Source organism: Paramisgurnus dabryanus, chromosome 5 (genome assembly GCF_030506205.2).
Source record: "Paramisgurnus dabryanus chromosome 5, PD_genome_1.1, whole genome shotgun sequence".
In the NCBI taxonomy this organism is placed as follows: domain Eukaryota; kingdom Metazoa; phylum Chordata; class Actinopteri; order Cypriniformes; family Cobitidae; genus Paramisgurnus; species Paramisgurnus dabryanus.
In genome coordinates, this window is record NC_133341.1 from 19,271,294 (window position 1) to 19,292,264 (window position 20,971).

At 39.3% G+C, this 20,971-nt stretch overlaps 1 protein-coding gene across 3 annotated transcripts in view; it reads right to left on the reverse strand.

Annotated features, from left to right (window-relative positions):
• Nucleotides 1–20,971, reverse strand: part of zzef1 (zinc finger, ZZ-type with EF hand domain 1) — a 55,203-nt gene that overhangs the window by 22,755 nt on the left and 11,477 nt on the right. Inside the window, exons 8-33 of one of the 3 annotated variants that reach the window (XM_065250164.2) lie at nucleotides 19,246–19,424; nucleotides 18,913–19,014; nucleotides 17,227–17,318; nucleotides 16,943–17,088; nucleotides 16,696–16,801; nucleotides 15,984–16,202; nucleotides 15,727–15,797; nucleotides 14,071–14,255; nucleotides 13,789–13,922; nucleotides 13,549–13,619; nucleotides 13,348–13,462; nucleotides 12,984–13,143; nucleotides 11,099–11,220; nucleotides 10,849–10,971; nucleotides 9,987–10,156; nucleotides 7,523–7,604; nucleotides 7,077–7,278; nucleotides 6,706–6,842; nucleotides 6,367–6,610; nucleotides 4,662–4,741; nucleotides 4,480–4,570; nucleotides 3,888–4,395; nucleotides 3,255–3,419; nucleotides 3,049–3,168; nucleotides 2,196–2,357; nucleotides 328–460 (exon numbers count right to left, since the gene is read on the reverse strand). In XM_065250164.2, the coding sequence (XP_065106236.1) occupies nucleotides 328–460; nucleotides 2,196–2,357; nucleotides 3,049–3,168; nucleotides 3,255–3,419; nucleotides 3,888–4,395; nucleotides 4,480–4,570; nucleotides 4,662–4,741; nucleotides 6,367–6,610; nucleotides 6,706–6,842; nucleotides 7,077–7,278; nucleotides 7,523–7,604; nucleotides 9,987–10,156; nucleotides 10,849–10,971; nucleotides 11,099–11,220; nucleotides 12,984–13,143; nucleotides 13,348–13,462; nucleotides 13,549–13,619; nucleotides 13,789–13,922; nucleotides 14,071–14,255; nucleotides 15,727–15,797; nucleotides 15,984–16,202; nucleotides 16,696–16,801; nucleotides 16,943–17,088; nucleotides 17,227–17,318; nucleotides 18,913–19,014; nucleotides 19,246–19,424 (3,919 nt within the window). Of the gene's footprint in view, nucleotides 1–327; nucleotides 461–2,195; nucleotides 2,358–3,048; nucleotides 3,169–3,254; nucleotides 3,420–3,887; nucleotides 4,396–4,479; nucleotides 4,571–4,661; nucleotides 4,742–6,366; nucleotides 6,611–6,705; nucleotides 6,843–7,076; nucleotides 7,279–7,522; nucleotides 7,605–9,986; nucleotides 10,157–10,848; nucleotides 10,972–11,098; nucleotides 11,221–12,983; nucleotides 13,144–13,347; nucleotides 13,463–13,548; nucleotides 13,620–13,788; nucleotides 13,923–14,070; nucleotides 14,256–15,726; nucleotides 15,819–15,983; nucleotides 16,203–16,695; nucleotides 16,802–16,942; nucleotides 17,089–17,226; nucleotides 17,319–18,912; nucleotides 19,015–19,245; nucleotides 19,425–20,971 lie in introns of all 3 variants that reach the window. The other 2 variants (XM_065250163.2, XM_065250161.2) reach the window with 2 other exon arrangements.

The window sequence follows — 20,971 nt, forward strand, 5'->3', positions numbered from 1 at the left end:
TTAATTTATTTGTGTCTATGAGTCTCTTGAAATTAATGTAAAAAATGAAAACAACTTGAATAGATTATAATGGTCTGGATCTTGTAGACTTGAAAATGGAAATGTATTATTATTGATTTATTTCTACTTGTATCATATATTTATAATAATTTAGTAAGGTCTTTTATTTGCCTCCCCTGTTATATATGTTATTTTATGTTTTGTTATGATTTATGCTTCTCTTTTCTCTAATGTTCAATGAAAATGCAGTTAATAAAAATGAAATAAATAAAAGCATTCATTTGTATTGGCAGACTGCTCAACATTTCGCTTCCTTGATGTTTGTACCTTTCTTTTTTCCTCCAGTGAGGCCTGGCCGATCTTATCAAACCATTTCTCAAACATGCCATCCAAACACTCGTCCATCCATTCACAGTTCCTCTCGTAGTCTGCGATCTCATCCTCCTCTGTCCACTGACTACTTCACCACACCACAGCCGAGAAGCAAACAATAAAAATGCAAAAAAAAACACATTTAAGTCAAGTTTCATAAGTCATTTTTGACGTGGTGCTGTCACTCTGTCTGACGCAGCCCCCGCTAGCTTAGCTTAGCACAAAGACTGGAAGTGAATGGCTTTAGCTAGCATACTGCTCCCAATAAGTGACAAAATAGCGCGAACATTTTCCTATTTATGTGTTGTGATTTGTTTAGTCACACCGTGTACAAATAACAAGGTGATATGAGACACAGCTATCTTTTAACAGTATAGATACTGGGAACTATATTCTCTGAAGACGAAGCACTGCTACTTGGGCGGAGTGATTTGCACAACTCTGACCGAACTCTCTGCTCCTCACCAGGGGCTTCTCGGGTGCTGAGAGCAAATCACTCCGCCCAAGTAGCAGTGCTTCGTCTTCTGAGAATATAGTTCCCAGTATGTATACTTATAAAAGATAGCTGTGTCTCATATGACCTTGTTATTTGTACACGGTGTGACTATACAAATCACAACACATAAATAGGAAAATGTTTGCGTTATTTTGTCACTTATTGGGAGCAGTATGCTAGCTAAAGCCATTCACTTCCAGTCTTTGTGCTAAGCTAAGCTAGCGGGGGCTGCGTCAGACATAGTTACAGCACGCACGGAGATGAGAAAGGTATGTATGGACTTATCTAACTCTGGGGGATATGGTGAATAAGCTAAATTCCCAAAATCTGGGCATGTTCCTTTAAAGGAATATTCCATTTTCTTAAAAGAAAAATCCAGATAATTTACTCACCACCATGTCATCTAAAACGTTGATGTCTTTCTTTGTTCAGTCGAGAAGAAATTATGTTTTTTGAGGAAAACATTGCAGGATTTTTCTCATTTTAATGGACTTTAATAGAGCCCAACATTTAATACTTAACTCAACACTTAACAGTTTTTTTCAATGGAGTTTCAAAGGACTATAAACGATCCCAAACGAGGCATAAGGGTCTTATCTAGCGAAACGATTGTCATTTTTGATAAGAAAAATAAAAAATATCCACTTTTAAATCACAACTTCTCGTTTAGATCCGGTCGTGATGCGTGATGTGACCCCACGCAATATGTCATGACGTCAAGAGGTCACAGAAGACGAACGCGAAACTCCGCCCCAGTGTTTACAAGTGTGTTGAAAGAGGACGTTCCGACCTTGTTGTATAAAAAATGATACTAATTAATGTCTTTGTGTCAGTTTATCGTTTACAATGGTCCGCAAATGTGCGTTTCATATATGTAACACGTGACCTCCGTACGTCACTAAGCATTTACGTTAGGTCGCGCTGGACCGGATCTAGACGAGAAATTGTGGTTTAAAAGTGTATATTTGTAATTTTTCTTGTCAAAAATGAAAATCGTTTCGCTAGATAAGACCCTTATGCCTCGTTTGGGATCGTTTATAGTCCTTTGAAACTCCGTTGAAAAAAAAACTGTTACGTGTTGAGTTAAGTGTTAATTGTTGGGGTCCATTAAAGTCCATTAAAATGAGAAAAATCCTGCAATGTTTTCCTCAAAAAACATAATTTCTTCTCGACTGAACAAAGAAAGACATCAACATTTTGGATGACATGGTGGTGAGTAAATTATCTGGATTTTTCTTTTAAGAAAATGGACTATTCCTTTAAGGCTGATTAAAGTGCATGGCCCAGCACAGCAAGTGGCTGCAGATTTCTCACTTTCTGTTCATACCTGATGGCAATGTCATGTACACTGATGTTTTCCTGAGACATGGTGAGGAGAAGATCAGGCAGTTTAATGTCCAGAAACAATGACAGGTCTTCTGCTTCCCAACTTATATCTAGTAAATGCAGCAAGCATGTCTGCACACATGACAGGGCAGGCAGCAGGACCCTGAGGACACAAGGTGGTAATGAAATGTGACTGGAACTTCAATGGGCAGGCAACAGAGTATTACAGTCAGTATTAAAGGTGGAATGTGTAACGTTTAAAAGGATCTCTTGACAGAAATGCATTATAATATACATAACTATATTATTAATGGTGTATAAAGACCTTACACAATGAACTGTATTTTTTTAATTACCAGAGAAAGAGACGTTTATATCTACATACAGCACAGGTCCCCTTACATGAAAGTCACCATCATGTTTCTACAGTAGCCCTTAACGGACAATCGGTTCTACAGAGCGCTTTTCATCCCTACGTTGTCTCAGACGACAATATGTTAGTTTGTCCTGTGGCAGCTACCATAGCTTCTCATTGCGTTTTGAGGTTGGATGCAATTCACAATCTCACCTGTAGATGCTGCTAAAAACCCTTACTGTACCTTTAAAAAGGTCAACACTTCATATTTGAAGTGTGTGTAATTTATGCTGTAGCACAAAACATAAAAATCTTATTAAAAAAAATGTTAAACCACAGATACTTTATATTCATAAATAGAAATATGTGCTTTTTCTAGAGAACTTATGGGCAACAAATTGATGTCATGATGGCTAAAAAATGAATAATAATAAAATGACAAGCAACGCCGAGTCTGTGATACAGCAGAAATGTTTGGTATACTGGAAGGAGAACTCACTTCTCATTCAATGCATTGAAGCCCTGCACCGCCTCCACCAGCATGAGCACTAACAGATGATACGAGTGTCTGACCAGCTCCCTCATCTCCTTCCCACTGCCCGCCAATTGAGAGAAGTAACTGAGAAAGAAAGAAAATGGCATAATATTTATCTGTACCATCAGCATTGACCACTGTCATAGATGTTATATTGGTTGGGGACATACTTGGTGAAATCTTTCTGACATGCCAAGAGTTCCTGCAGAAACAGGATACAGGGTGCCTGGAAGAGGTGTGGTTTCCCCAAGGTGAGAATGCTCTGCTGCACGATCTCCAAAACCTCACACACGCTCAGGGCCTGGGCTTTCTTCAGGGCCAGAGTATGAAGAACGCTGTATACACATAGAGAGACATTTTATTATAACTATTGGAAATGTAACTACATTTGCTTATATAAGTCCAAAAATCTGAGACCACCAAGACCACCGGGGATTTAAAGTGGACATATCATAAAAATCTGACTTTTTCCATGTTTAAGTGCTATAGTTGGGTCCCCAGTGCTTGTATCAATGTAGAAAATGAAGATCAAACCATTAACTTGATATTGGTTAACAATTCTCTGCAAGTATGTGAAAAAATAGGTCATTAAAATCTGGCTCCCCTTGTGATGTCAGAAGGGGATAATACCACCCCTTAATCTGCATTATCCAACCATAGCACTGCCGTTTAGTGCAGAAATCTGCTTATTTTAGATAATAAATGACACACCCAAAAACGGCACATTTTGCTCACACCTACAAAGCGGCAATTTTTACATTATCTATATGGTACAGAAAGGCCATTACCACATTGGTCATTACCTGCTCTCACTGATGACCATGTCCTTCATAAAGTTGAGGATGTGTTTGACAATAGGGAAGCGCTCTTTAACTGGCAGTATCATGCGAGGCTCTTCCATAGATCGCAAGGAAAGAAGCCTTAGGCGTCCACGACTGAAAGGTGCTTTACGTGGGAAGACTGACGGAGAAGTGGGCTCTCCTGTTTGAGACTGAAGGCTTTCTGATGAGCCTGTTGCCCCCTGTGTCCTGACAATGCTGGAAGCCCCGGCGTCTCGTGATGCAGATAACATCTGGACCTGTGCAAGCGGAGTTGTCCCCATAGGCGTTACTGCTCCTGGAAACTCAGGGATCTGGGAGATGGAGGGGGAGGTACTGTGCTGGAAGTCTCCTTCTGATATGGAAACTGACCGTAGAAGAGGACCAGCACAAGCGCCCTCTTCTGGTCTGGAGGGTTCTTGGTCAGGAAGAGAGTTTCCACAATTTGGGCTGAATCTAAAGAGGAACAAACTTCTACTGATGCAAATCTCAGCTGTTAAAAAGAGAGAAAGAGATCATTATAATCTAAACCCGATTTTTTTTAACAGTGTTGTTGTGATACAAACACAAAACGTACCAAGAGACTCGATCGTAACCTCATTCTGGCCTTCCTCTTTTTCCTCTGGTTCATTCATTTTACCCACAAGGTAGCGCTGTTTCATCTCCAACTGCCAAAGACATAAATGTTTTGAAGAAATGTTTATTAAAATTGAATTTAATCTTAAGAGAAGTTATTTATAAAGCACAAACCAGACCCACCATCCAAGTTCGGATGCTATCTGCGAGGGAGTAGACCTGCATGACGTCCTCACTGATGCTGGTCTGACCATTTTTACAAACTAATACATGGGAAACGGGAAAATTAAATAAGTTAATGGGGACAATGCCCATGTTCACACATTGAACTTAAAGGTGTATTTGCCAACAGGTGTGACTTGTTTTAAATTTAACAACAGTTCACAGTAGCAGCTTGAATGGGTGATTCTCACGAAACCATTGAAACACCACGGCACTAATGATTTTAGCTATAAAATGTGTAATATAGTAATATTAAAAAGCATCAGAATTAACACAATACTGTGTTCTACCTTGCACAATGTGTGATTTCAACATAAGAATTTATAATTTGTCAATTTTATCTCATTTTCTGCTGAAATTCTCATTACCGCAATGTGTCCGGCTGTGTTTGAAAATGCGTTTTGTTGTAATTTAATCAAATTAACACAAAAATATTTAGAAAAAAAGAAATGGATGTTTTGCTAGACTACTTTAGATGACAGAAAAAATATTTACTGAATATTCATGTATAATAATAATGAAAAAAAATTAGGAAAATTATGTGTCCATGCCTGATGTTCTCATCCTCCGCAACACTTTTTGAGAACAGTTTAAGCACACATACAGAATTTTAATAAAGTTTGAATTTGAGTGACCAAGCACATGGACCAGTTACTTCAAGATGGCTACCAGGTAAGAAATTTTTTTTACAGTTAATTTGAAATATTGTCTTGTCAGAATGCTTACACAACATTTTGATTATCATTACCGCAACATATGTTTATTAAATGTTAATTTAATTAATAGAAGCATAATACTTTGATTTTAAGTGCATGTGCAGAATCTCCAAATTATGTTCTTTCAGGTTTGTCATGTCATTTTGAAAATATGTCAGTGTTGATGTTTTCTGACTGTTGCGGTAATGAGATTTTTTAGGACTATTTTTTTTAATTATGTTACAAAAAGTGTTAAATGATAAGTAAAAGTGTTTTAATTAATGTTCCCATTTACTTTTTCTGGTGGGAAAAAAGGTAATTTAAGCAATTTTTAAATTTTCATGCTTGACATTTTTAAAACCAAGTATTCGTGAGAATCACCCGAATACTGCATGAATGAATAATAATAATACCTGCACCCATAGTCACACTGTCTACAGCAAATACTGTATAACAAATGGTGTACTGTGGTTGACATCAAAAAGGATACAAAACACAATACACAAACATTTGCACCACAACCACATGCATAAACACGCTCTTGGCTTCTTCACTAATCTCCATGAAACCGTATGGGGCGGTTTCCAGGACAGGGTTTAGATTAATCCAGGACTAGTTCTTAGTAATATTAAGACATTTAAGTTGTTTTTACAAACAAACCGTACAAAAAACAATACAGGGGCCGGATTCACAAAACATTCTTAAGAAAAATCTTCTTAACTGCCATTTTTATCTTAAATTCAAGCTTAAGAAAAAAGTTAAGAATATTTTGTATTCTCAAAAAAGCTTCTTAAGAAAGTTCTTATTTTTTTCCTTAAGTATGTTCTTAAGTGTGTGCATCTTCATCTTGTCACTACAAGGTGTTTTAAAATTAAGGCAGCTAAAGACATGCATTTTATTCTTGGACTAAGGTAAACCCTGTCTGGGAAACTGCTCTTATGAGTATTATATATGTATGGGAATTTAATTACCAAAGTTCTTAAGACTATTGTGAAGTGCAGGTGTGTGATACACCATGGCCGCCCAGGTGGCATTCACAGCATGATCCACTTTTGGTCCTGCAGCAATCTCGTTTCTGATTGGCTGTTTCTTGCAGGTCATCATAAGGGCTCTCATGACCTCCGTCCTGTCATCGGATGGATTCTGGGAAGGATCCCAACGGGCGAACTCCATCAAGAACTCCTTCAATTCATCTCCTGAAGGGGATGACTCTTCCTGTAAACCAAATTTGACAAAATGCATAAATGTAATTAGACTAACACACTACAGCTACTTTTTAGACAAAAACTTGCACATTTTAAATCTGTCACCTGGCCAGTGTCTTTGCTGGCTGCTGCTTTGTCCTCAGGAAACTGACTGAGTCCATGTCTGAAGAGAGGCTTCCATAGGGGAGAAGACAGCACATGGTTCATCAAGCCTGCAGGCAACTCCTTCACACCGCGTATCTCTATATTAGGAAGGCAGCATTGTTATTGTAAGTGTGTATTTTGCAACACGTTTCCCACAAGTGAGGTTGGTCAACATGCTAAGAAAAAAAACATCAATGTGCCATCCCTTAAAATATGACTAAAGATCATTTGCATGACAATGGCCTGCCTGTTTCTCAGCAAACAAGAAAAAAAAGAAAAAAATCTTTGGAAAAAGTGTCACACAGGTATGAGGAATGTGTGTGTGTTCTCACCATAAGGTGATTTCAAAGCCAGGGTGCGGGAGGCCAGACGACCCATCAGTCTGGAAACAAGCAGCTGCAGGTCAGAGGTCCAAGACACGGTGATGTCCGGCAGACCGTACGCGGTCACGGTAAACTTGTAACCCCACTCATTGTTACTGCTGTCTGAGTGAAATAAAAACTGCAGCTGGGGACCCGCTTTAAACGTCACTTTCTGTAAAAAACAACATATTTTAATACATATAATATAGATATCAATGTTACATTTACAAACAATGCTCATTACAAATGATGATTTTATTTAAAAAGAGTAAATCACAAAAAAATGACTTCACAGGAAAAGTAAAAATAATCATGATATAATAAAATACTGACAACTTTAATTATAACCCAAACGTTTTTTTAAGACACGTTGCAAGACGTGAATTCAGAGATTAGTTACAAAAAAGTTTTTGCACCTTTGGCCATTTCTCTGTGCCAACCTTCATGTCGTATCTTACTTTCCCTCCTCTAGCATCAGTAAACTCCAGATAGTCGTATCTACAACCAAAACACAACCAATTAACCCATATGCAATGATACTGAAGTTTTAACAGGCTATTTTATTTCAGTCTCAGGCCACATGACAGTTTCTGAAAGAAGAAAGTTATGGCCCTTTTCCATTTCATAGTACCACATGGGTCATGTCGTGTCAGCTCACTTTACTTTAGCTTAGGGCGCACTCACATTATCCAAACCAAACCAAACCATGCCCCAGTGGCGGCAGTGGCTCAATGGTTCATGTAGGTTGTCTACAAACCGGAAGGTTGGTGGTTCGATCCCCGGCTCCACTGGACCAAGTGTCGAGGTGTCCTTGAGCAAGGCACCTAACCCCAGCTGCTCCCGACGAGCTGGATGGCGCCTTGCATGGCTGACACCGCCGTCGGTGTATGAATGTGTGAGTGTATGGGTGAATGTGAGGCAACATGTACAGCGCTTTGGATGGCCATAGGTCTGTTAAAAGCGCTATATAAATGCAGTCCATTTAGTCCATTTACCCAGCGCGATTACCACAGCTACTCCCGCGGATGCACGCACTCACACTGTACTTCTTATCGATCCGAGTCCGGGCCCGCTTTCGTCATTAAGATGCGATTGTTTTGAAAAAAAGCAGGAAGTAAAGCTCTCTCTTAACACTGGAACCCACTGTAATGATAAGTCTGTGTTTTTTATTCTGAGTCGTTTGGTGCGCGATTACAAACAGCCCTCTCACATGTCATCATATTGCTTAGTTGATCCGTCACGTGTGCAGCTCGGACATTCAAGTAACCCCGCTGCTCGCAGCAAAAGGTTTTTACGGAGGCAGATGAACGTGAGTGGTCGCGCAACTGACGTGTTCACCTTTTGAATCGCGCTCAGGCGCGATTGCGCTCACACCACAGCCTTCCGCGCCTGAGCCCAAGTGAACCGTGCTCCGGCCCACCTCTGCAACCCTGCCGCGGCGCGATTAACCAATCCGCGCCCGGGCACGGAACAGAGCGATCACACTAGTCAAACAAACCAGGCTTTGGGGGTCAAACGCGCCCGAGCGCGGTTTGGTTTGGATAGTGTGAGTGCGCCCTTAGTTAGCTTTTCAGTTGAGTTTAGTACCTCTTCAGAGTGGGAGGGATTATAGGTATTAGGGGTGGCACGGTCCATGAAAAAAATCCGAACCGTTTGGTTCGCTTGTCTCGGTTCGGAACCGTGTGTGCCGCACGGTTCAACGGTTCATGGCATGCGCAATGTAGTCTCATGCCCTGTATGTGACCTCAGATAGCTTGTTTCCCTTTCGCGCGAAAGAAGAGGTGACTGGTTTGAAATATAAGTACTGCAGGTTATGTTACGTGTAGAAATGGCAAGTGGGAGAGCAAAGGAAGTCTGCCCGCAGTTGGAGGATGCACCAGCGTCGTATAAGTTTGGTGTGTGGAAACATATTTTTATTTCATGTTACTTATGATGACAGCGGAAATAAAACAATAGATTGAACTGCAGTCTATGGGTTGAATGTGCTCGAACAGCCACAGGAGACCACCTTCTCTCCGACCATTTATCTAATCCGAGGTACTGAACACTGTTTTACGTCTTTAGCGCTATTTTTAGCCTTTCATTGATAAAATTAAAGCGGCTGATTTCCGCGTAGTTTCATTTTGGTAGCGTGTGAAAGTTGCGCGATCTTATTTCAGAAATTGCCCCTCAAAGTAATAAGGACAGAAGTGGTCAAAAGTGGACAAGAGAGACGTATTTAAATATTACACGTGTAAACGTTGTGTTTCTCTCTCGTCCACATATACTCTCAGTATTAAAGCAGCCTCTCAGTGATAAATCTAAGAGCTACACTGAAGTTGGCATTTTATTAAATACAAGTTATCTGCACATAAAGTTCATGTAGATGGCAATACACATTCTCTTTTTTGCCAAATAAATGAAAAGCATGTTGAAATCATCAATGTCTTCCCTCTTGCTCTATTAAAATCTCACCTGGCTTTCCTCAGGGATGGTCCCAATAATGTGCTTAAAGTCAAATTCAGTTTGTGCATGATTACATGATATAACTTTTTTTTAATACTGTATCCTAAATTATGGATAATTAATACATTAATAAGAAAATACATTTCTGGAGTGTTCAAAATTTAAAGAAAAATAACAACAAGAACCGTACTGAACCGAGACCATAGAACCGTGATACGAACCGAACCGAGGGTTTTGTGAACCGTGCCACCCCTAATAGGTATGTGGTTATTTTTGCTCTGCAAAGTATTGGGTACTATGACCTGTACCCAGTGGAAAAGCCCCCAAAAGTAAGCTGACCTGACCCAACCCGTTGGGGTACTATGCAATGGAAAAGCACCATTAGTGTCCTGCAATTGCCAGAGGGTGCCATTAAAGAGAACCAGCCCTTCACACCTTTTCTCCGTTTCACAGCGATCATCAAACTCCACCTCGAAGGAAGTGGCTCCAGGACAGACGAAGACGGTGGTCTCATGTCTGCTGTTCTCATAGTTATGAGGGGACTCCATGTGCCACGTCCTCAATATCACAGGCTGTTGAGTCTGCTGACAGCCCTCCATATCAACCTAAAGTACAAACACACAAGAAACAACTCATTATTCTTTCATTCAGTTAGCGAAGGAGTTTTCAAACTTCTTTGTCACCCGAACACCCTTTACCCAAATTATTTTTTATTAATATTATTTTATATTAGAGTACCCATTGAGATTTGAAGTTTAAATAATTTAATAGCACACTTGCATATTTAACTTTATTTTTATTTTATTTTATTTATTTATTTATTTAATCTTCATTTATTTATTTATTTATTTATTAACATTCATTTTTAGCAGTAGAATTTTACATAGTTGTTATCATTACCTATATCTGGTAATTTTTTGTAGTATTGTGTAATGGTCACATGACATGCAAAATATACAAATAAAATATCTCTTTTGTTAGTAAAAATCTACTTTGTTAGTAAGTGTTTTTTTTTTCATTTATATTTTGTATCATTTATTTGCATATTTTGGTTAATTGTAATTCATCAACTCGTGAACCCCACTGCAATTTTTAGCCCCGTTCGGGAAACCCTGAGAGATTAGTTAGAGAATGACTAGATTATGTTATTTCTTAAAATTCGTTACCACTGCAAAAGTCATGGACCTGTTCTCCAGGAAACACACATACTGATAAATGTACACCTTGTAATTGCTTTAGACAAAGGAAAAAGACATCGGCCAACTCGCGCACGCACACGTGCATGCAGTGGACTGACCTTAGAGAAGATGTCATCCTTGTCATTGGACAGTTTCTTCAGTAGGTCTGCCAGAGGGTGAAACCTCTTCAGCAGAACACAATGAGGAATATCCAGAGCACACAGCTCCAGCAGAAAGATTGTCTGCAATAGGACAACATGCACAAACGGAGTCAAAAAAATGATCAATCTGCTATTTGGGTCTTTGTGGTAAAGTATAGCTACTACAGCATAAAGATAGTTTGTAGGAGTAAGATAGAGGATTCGCTACCAGCTGTCTGGTTGCCATGGCGATGATGGATCCACTGAGTTTCTCCATGATATCAGCTCCAGAGAAGCGCTTAATAAGAGAGGCCAGTAAATCTCTCGTACCTTCCAGGAACTGCTCCACATCTGCAAGTCAAAAGAAACAGCACAGAGTTATTCACAATATGACAAAAATACCTCATGTGTACTCTTACTCCAAAAACCTCTTACTCTGAAAAACTGTTCCTGTACAGCTCAGTGGTAGAGCATTGAATTAGTAACGCAAGAGATCATGGGTTCGAACCCAGGGAACACACATTTGTATACTTTGAAATGCACTGTAAGTCACTTAAGATAAAAGCGTCTGCCAAACGCATTAATGTACATGTAATAAAGATCTCACTGCCCGTTTCACAGTCAATATAACTGTATATAGATGCTTTCATCGGACACATACACTTTGTCTTTCTGGTCTCTGTTTGTTTAATGGTCTGGCTAGTGGCTAAACTGAACTCTGGAACAAATACCGTAATAATAACAAATGTTTTGGTTTCCTAAAGATGACATTAACTCAACAGTAACAGTAACATTAGCTCAATGTAGTTTTTGATATGCTTTAGATTTGAACGAAGGTAATCTACTCGTTATTTTTTTTATTTTTGAGGTCTAATGGGTTTTTAGGGCTCTGGAGAAGTTTTGACCTGCACGGACATTTGTCCTTTTTCAGTTGCTTAAAAACATAATAAATGGCAAAAAACTCATAACACTGTGTTCAGCACAACTGTGCTACAATATTATATGAGCAACGTGTATGTACTTGTGTTTATTTTGGAGAGAAAAATTATTATGCATGTTTTTTAAAAAGCTAAATTTTTAAGTCACTGACATAAGTCAACAAAACCCATACTAAACATGTTTTCACAAGACACTTCAAAACAGGATCTACCAGTCTACAGTTTTTTTCTTCAAAATGATGTGAAAGTCAAAACAATAAATTGATTTACGATTTCGAAGACACTTTTGCCTGAGGAAAGCCGTATGCGAGGAGGCGTAAAAAGCTCCTGAATAATCTGTGATTGACAGCTAAGGAAACAAAAGACTTGCATAATGAGCTGCATAATAAGCCTTGTACGAATGTAACAGGAATGTAACTTTCTCTGTAGTAAATCGTGATAAGGTTTACTTCTTTTTCAATAGAAATAGTAAATAGTAAATAGACACATATACACACACACACACATACATATATTATATATATAGTATATTTTATATTGAAATAGTTTGCATTAATTTCACAAATATACCATGGTTTTACTACAGAAAAAGTGCAACCATGTTTTATGGCTACAAATTATATAGTAATCATGGTAAATTTAGTAAGGGGTGTAAGTGTATTGAGTTGTTATTGAACTCTGGTAAAAGTACTGTTTGGCCAACGTAAAAATTAAGTGTTTGGTTGGCCAGCGAGAGTTTTACTTTTGCGCAGTAAACAGCACAAAAAAAAGGCCATCATTGTATGGACTCTTATGTGTGTGTTTTTTAAATCATTATAGTAGAAACACAACAAGAGATAAGCGAGCGTGGTCAACTTATCAAGGGAGGACTCTATTGTTATTGATTCTTTGCAGAATTTACCAGAAGTTACGTTTGTTCCACGAAAGCAGGTTTTTTTATGTTGTTACTGCTGAAACAGTCTTTATTAACATAATGAAAGTCCCCCAGTAGCCCATAAGTTTATCACTTAAATTCAAGTAATTTTATCAGTGTTCCTGGGGAACAAACCCATGAAAATTGCGGTGCTAATGCAATGTTCTTCCTACTAGAATACTCGATAGATGAATTTTCTAAATAACTATAGAAAGGAAGTTTTCTTTCATCATAGTCAGAAAAAACAATAGTAGCACGCTTACATTTGAGCAGGACTTCCCGGGCCAGTTCAATAGAGGTGTTTGATCCTCCTTTGATCTGTAAGAAGCACCAGGACAGCAGGCTGCCCTGGAGAGCCCAGAAAAGTGACAGCAAGACCCTCCAAATGGACCCTCTGCTGGACCCCAACATCAACACTTCACACTAAAATACAGAAAAACAATAAAGTACATTTATTTACTCTTTACAAGAGCAGCCGCTATATTATAATACCAGGTGTCAGCTAACAGATGTTTATGAAGTGTAAACATCTATTCTAAAGAATGTGCTGAGTGTCCGCAAGGGGGTTTGTGTGAAGGGTATGTGTGACTACATGAGGTTGGCAGCTGTCAGCATTGGTGAACATACCTCTCTAGTGGCCACTATGAGCATAGTGTCCATGACGGTCAGGATTGGTGAGACATCAAAGTCATCAGGGGCTCCTTTAGGGGGCAGCAAAAGGAGTCCTTTTGGGTCGTGATCGCTGGAAACAGAGTGAGCGGCAATGTTTAGGAGCAGGAAAAAAGCTATACATTTTTAACTGACAAAGGGAGAACCTGAGATTGATACCTGAAGTAATTGCAGAGTGACTCGAACGTAAGTCTCACAGACTCGGGCTGATTTTCCGCCGTTATGTTTTTCTAGTAAAAACAAGAATAGTGAATTATATTAAAATGTGTGGTGTGTCATTTCTGTGTCGCTAGCAGTAGCGAATTACCATTTATTGAATTAAGTGACCTGACTGGGCTGGACATAACAATATTGGCTCCACCAATGGCGTGAGTTAAAGGCAGGGACACACATTCTTACCATCATATGAAAGAGTTTGTCTCTCCTGCACTGCTTGTTAGGATAGAAGATAGCAGCTCCATTGAGAATGGCCTTTACGGTTTCTTTTCTCAAAACTTTCTCCACCGCAGTCTCTCCTTCAGGTCCATCCACCACTGCAAAGCACATAAACTACTGTTACTCTCTCAAACCACACAGAGCATCTTAGATCAACTCTGCAGTCATGACCACAATGGCGTACCTCCCTCAACACAGCAGCGTATATAATCAGTTTGCCACAGAAAGCACATTTGTGTATCTCACCTTGACACAAGTGATCGTAAAGCTCCCCGACAGCTTCTGCAGGGCTCACATCTGTGCTGGCTGAGGGTGTGGCAGAAGCTGTTGTATCTGACAGCTGAGACACGGTCAGGTTGGGCATCATTGGGAAGCAGTTCTGAAACAGCTGAAGCAGAAGAACCCGAGTCTTCACCGCTTCCTCTCCCTTACTGAGCATCGCACACATACCCAGAAGACACAAACAGAAGAAAATGTGATTTCATATCATTAATTCATTTTTATGAAAAAATTGACATAAAATCCGAATGATTTTTTTGGCATAAACGAAAAATCAATAAGTTTGACCCATAGTATTGTTGGCTATTGCTACATATATACAGGTGCGACTAACGCCCTATTCAGACAGCCAACGACAAGCAGTAGCAGAGCGACGCAATCTCATTCATTTAAATGGAAACCTGGCGACTTCCGGCGACACGAGCGAAAGTGACCATTGGCGACCGTATGGGCGTGTCCAGCGACGCAAGAAAGTTAACAAAAGTTTAACTTTATGCAAATGTCGAGCGACTTTCGGGAGCGACTACCAATGAGAACAAAGCAGTGGAGTTCACGTCATCCTTCTCTCGTCAGTTACTGGCGTGGATGGTACTCATTTGTTTATGACAAGCAGATTTAGAAACGCCTCATTGAAAGAGACGGGCGACACACAGCGATAACGTCGCTGGCTGTCTGAACGAGGGGTTAAAGGGACACTCGTTTTTTTTTTTTTAAATATGCTTATTTTACAGCTCCCCTAGAGTTAAACATTTAATTTTTACCATTTTGGAACTCATTCAGCTGATCTCCGGGTCTGGCGGTACCACTTTTAGCATAGCATAATACATTGAATCTGATAAGACCATTAGCATAGCGCTAAAATAACCAAAAAGTTTCGATATTTAGCCGATATGGCTAGGAACTATACTCTCATTCTGGTGTAATAATCAAGGACTTTGCTGCTGTAACATGGCTGCAGAAGGCGCAATGATATTACACAGTGCCCGAAAATAGTCCCCTGCTATTGAAAGTAACCAAGGGGACTATTTTCGGGCAGTACGTAATATCACTACGCATGCTGCAGCCATGTTACAGCAGCAAAGTCAATGATTATTATACCAGAATGAGAGTATAGTTCCTAGCCATATCTGCCTAGAAAATCGCAACTTTTAATTTTCCGTCAGTCTTAGTACACGATGTAACTACAGAAGAGTCAAGTTTTAAATGGAAAAAATATTGAAACTGTTTGGATATTTTTTAGCACGATGCTCATGGTCTAATCAGATTCAATGGATTATGCTTAGCTATGCTAACAGTGGTACCGCCAGACCCGAAGATCGGCTGAATGGATTCCAAAACTGTAAAAATCAAATGTTTAACTCTAGGGGAGCTTGAAAATGAGCATATTTAAAAAAAAAAAAAACCTAGTCCAGGGTCACGTATTGAAGTCTTAAAACTACAGTAATAATTAATTCAATACAGTAATAAAATTCAGACAGGTTATGGGGTATGGTAGTAAATTATATGGTGCAAGAAACCTTGGTTAATATTATCAGACTTCAGGAAAAAGGTCAATTGTAAAAACTGTATATGTATAATGTATGTGCACAAAAATTGACTGATACATTTTACAGTAGTACTCACACAGATCTGAGTTTGCTGTAAAAATCCCAGAACAGGAGCAGGTTGAGGTCACTAAAGTCCAGCAGGGATTTCTGCTTGGACAAAGACGATTCCTGTATTAAAGGCTTAGTGTTTATATAAAAAGTATAATGATGTTGTGCTACAGAGTTTAAGAATTTCAACTATAAGTGTAAGCAAACATCAATAGTAAATCAGGAAATTGTAAATTATAAATCTGCAAAGTTGTGTTCAATGAATCAGGGTCTTGGTAGATGTACCATGTCTCTGGTGAGCTGCTGGATGAAATAAAGGGTTCTCTTCATGAGTGTGAGACCCGTGACCAGGCCTGATGTGTTTTCCTCAGTCTGAGTGTTCAGATCCTCGACGTCCTCCAGTCGCTCAGAGTCTGGACACAAATAGCCGCTAAAGCTCATCTGTTGAACTCCCAACCGCTCTGCTGTGTCCTGCCTAGCACACAGGAACTTCACCATCAGGAACTACACACAGACAAAGAGAGAGAATTAGCGACAGATTGGCTATTAACTATAGACTGTTTCATCAGGCACACGCGTGTTGCTGTGGTTAAGCGCCAGGACTGAAGTTAACTTCCGGTCTGTGCTTGTTTATTGGTCTGGCTACTAAACAAATACCTTGCGGAAAACAACAAATTTTCAGTTTTCAAATGATGAGGGGAGACTGCGAGTATGGATCACTGCTGTGCAAAGGAAGTTTGGCACTTTGGCAGCCAGGCAAAATTTAAGGATCTGTGACTAACATTATATACATTAATTTTAAGGAGTTATGTTAGCTCAGTATGTTGGTTGATATGATTTGAACTAAGGTAACTTACTGATTATTTATTTTGCTTGTCTACTCTAGAAGGACTCTGTTGTTATTGATCTGATCCACCAGATCAGTGTGGCGTAAGTATTTACTGCATATAATCAAGTGAAAGAGAGAAATGTAAATATAGAATCAAAGAAATCTTACTTTTGATACTCGACATTGCTGTAGCTTGATCTCCACATCATTCCAGTCCTCCTCCAGCTCAAACCAACCAATCGGATCATCTTCACTCGTCTCCGATGTCCTTGTGCTGGAGTGTGTGGGTTACAGCGAAAGGTTAACTGACTTTCAGTAAACTTACAGCTGTCTTGTGCATTATAAATGAGCTAAATAATAAAAATTAACCACAGGTCCAACATGTATTTGCTTCAATAGTTAAAATCTGACATACTTGTCTTGGACAAATTCTTTGTAGTCTTTGTAGTCCCAGCTGTCGTACTTTTTGAATCTTTTGAAGTGTTTATCAGCATCAAAGGCCTCACTGTCATTGTAAGCAAACACCAGTCCGCATTTAGCACCGATCGCTCCTTTACGCACCTGAGGTGAAGAAATGCTGAGCTTAACATTTTTTAACAAGTGAAGTTTTTTAGTCAGTGAAGCATACTCTTTATTTATTTACTTAGTTTGATCTCCAAAAGCTTAGGTTTGCTTTACTTACTGACGTGACCGACTTACCTTCATCTTGATCTGTGTGACCTGAAAGCAGCTCTGGTTTTCGGTGGACAAAATCACACTGGCTTTCCTCTTTCCGTTCTCTGTCAGGAAACCTGCAAACCCAAACGGATGTCCCAAATAAGTGAATATTAAAGAAAAACAGCACAGTTTTTCAATATTTTACTATGTTCTTACCTCAACTTATACAAATTAATACATACCCATCTTTTTTCAATGCGTGCACTTTTAATCTTTGTACAGCATGTTGGGAATGTATTAACATTTAGCCTACTCCCATTCATTGCTATGGCTTCAAACAGGGATGAATTAAGAAGCAGTTTTCATGTTTTCCCTATTTAAAGACTGTTACATGAGTAGTTACACGAGTAATTATGGTGACACAAAATAAAACTTTTGTTTGGAGCCATAGGAATGAATGAGGCTAGGCTAAATGCTAACACATTCACGAAGCACTGTACAAAGATTAAAAGTGCACGCATTGAAAAAAAATATGCATGTATTAATTCATCTAAGTTGAGGTACGAACACAGTAAAATATTGAAAAACGGTGGTGTTTTCCTTTAAGGGCCAGATTTACTAAACGGGGCAAATAGGGATGTGTAATCCCAGCTAACGACGCCATAGTACACTAAAAGATCTGAAAGGCAAAACAATTTTTTTTTTGAACACCTGGTATTATGTGACTCCTCCTAGTGACTTCTCTTTTATTTCATCCAGCAAAAAAATAAATAACATGGCTTGGCAAACAATTTTTTTGAATAATATGCTCCTCTGGCATTCCAAAATAAACTGTTACGTTTGGAAAAAATCCTCTGCCTTGTACCATGTGCTCTTTAATCTCTACCAAGCCTTCTTCTATCAACTACAATTGCTGCCATTTCAAGCGTAAAATGATTTATGACATGCTTTTTTGGTGTTAAATAATGGCGTAAAAACCAGTAATATCACACGCGCAAGCATTAGTAAGCCGTGTTGCGTGAAAAATTTAAATAATCTCTTCCAATACATTTTGCGTCTAAAAGGGAAACTCCATTGCAAAAATAATTACCTTTTCAGCGCTAATTATCCAGTGCGCATCTTTAGTAAATCCCAACAGTTATTTATTATAAACGCCAAAATTATGGTTTGCGTTAGTAAATCTGGCCCAAAGTTTCTATGAAATCCAGTGGCTGCTCGTGACTGCTCTTCCGAGGATGCGCTAATTCAAAATAAGTGTTCGGATTGTCATGTGTGTGGTTCCCTTTTCCAAAATATGTGTCCTGCGTGTGAAGAGATCCTGTGTGCATCACGTGTTTTGTCAAATTAAGTGCCTGCGCAGACGCGTCAAAACCGTTTATGATAAAAGAGACGCTCACGTTCCCTAAATACACGCAAGACATTCCCTTAACAGTAAACTCTGATTACGCATGAGATTATGCGAGTATCTGGCAAACGCAAGCGTCTCCGTTCAAGTTCAAGTTCAAGGCAATAGTCACTTATTTTGGCATGACACGTGATACACACACAATCTCTCAAAGCGCAGAACACATATTTTGAAATGACGAACCACACACATGACAAGCTACATACATGTTGTGACGAACTTCGCATAGTGCTCTTCAAAAAAAGAAGTCACCAGCCGTCAATGATGAAATCCTATTTTAACCACACGATGAGGTGGGATATATGTTATGAATGTGTGTGTACCATCTCCAGTGTTTGTCTCTGTTGTCAGAATGTTTTCTGGCCCAGACTTCTCCTCTTTACTTTTGACATCACATGCCTGCAAATGGAGCTGGAGGGGTTTACCTGCACACATAAACACGCAAACATAGACACGTTTACATGTGTTACAGTGCTATATAGCAACACTGCTAAGAAGCCTTTGACTACATTCAAGAGGATTTCAACTACATTCATCACCCTCATGTTGTGTTACTGAATGATGATAAAACCAAGGAAAAACTGAATTGAAAGTAACAAAAACTAACAAATAAGAAAATATGAATGTAGATGTCTTTATAAACTACTTTGTGTTACCGTTCCGGTAGAGCAGTCTGAGTCGAACCGAGGCCATGGAGGCCAGCAGTGGGGAAGCTTTGTATTCTGAGTCCAGATGCTCACAGATACCAGACAGAGAGATGAGGACTTTAGCAACGCTGCCACGAGCCAAAGCAAACGCGAGTAGAGTCAGCTCAGCATCAGGAGACACACAGCAGCTAGAGAGAAAGAGCGAGATAGAGAATAGATGGGCAGAGTATACAATTACTTTCAATTGAAATAGCTGTAATTACTGTCTTATAGAACACATGATTTCATTATTATCAAGCTGACCCGTATTGTGTAATTAAAACCAAAAGTTGTTTGTCACGACTACAAACCCAGTCTGCACTGTTTTGACTTATTAATAACAAACACTCACTGGCCACTTCATTAGGTACACCTGTTCTATCGCTTGTTAAAGGTAGGGTTTCACATTTTGAAAAATGCTAACGGTAGCCACCTAGCAATGAAACCACGATTTCACCCTCCAGTCAAATCGCCATCCAAAGTCACGCCTCTTTCAAAAAACATGAACACACACAGATCAGACGGTCACATCTCATGTCTCATTCACCAGTGAATACGTTAAAACACACTTTCGGTTGTGTAGACGTAGTAACTATATCGTTACGCTAATCCGTAAACGAACACAAATTTCATAAGCAACACAATGTTTTATCAAAGTAGAATATCTAAATCTATCTCAATACAAACATATCGCGTGCCTACCTTACCAAAATAAACAATGCAACGACCCTTTCAGACCATTTGCCTCCTGCAGCTGTTTGCATCTCGTGGTAAAGCAGTAAAGTTACAGATGTTAATTTGGGTTTTTTCTGTTGTTGTTATAAAAGATGTCTTTCATTTTGTGGGTCCTTTGCAGGTTGTTAATTCAGCAGAAAAGTCTGCCATTCTCGCTGTTTACAGACAGGAGGTGAGCGTACGTGAACGCGCCGATGACGTATGGTGTCTGCGTGGACTATCTGCGCGGTGGGCATTCAAATTACGCTTACGTATGAGGGACAAAAAAGGCAACATCCGTTCGGACCGAGATCTATGATTAGTTGAACATTTTTGGTCCTACGCCTTTCACAGATGACATAAATTTCTACAAAAACATTTAAACAACTTAACACAGTGATTGCTATCAGGATGTGAGGAGACTTTTAACCAGCATAACTAAAAATGTTTCAGGATCAAATCTGTTACCCTACCTTTAACACATATTGTCAATCAGCCAATCACATGGCAGCAACTAGACATGGTAAAGACAACTTGAGGTTCAGAATGGGGAATAAAGGGGATTTAAGTGACTTTGAACGTGGCATGGTTGTTGGTGTCAGACTGGTCTGAGTTTTTCAAAACCTGCTGATTTACACAAAAAATGGGCTGAAAAAGATAAAGTATCCAGTGAGCGACGGTTGTGTGGATGAAAATGTCTTGTTGATGTAAGAGGAGAATGGGTAGACTGGTTCGAGATGATAGAAAGGCAACCGTAACTCAAACAACCACTCGTTACAACCAAGGTATCACCTCTGAACGCACAACACGCCAAATCCACACTGGGTGCAACTGTCAGCTACGAACATGAACTAACGCTTCAATTCGCACAGTCTCACCAAAATTGGAAAATAGAAGATTGGAAAAACATTGCCTGGTCTGACAAGTCACAATTTCAGCTGTGACATTTAGATGGTAGGGTCAGAATTCAGCGTAAACAACA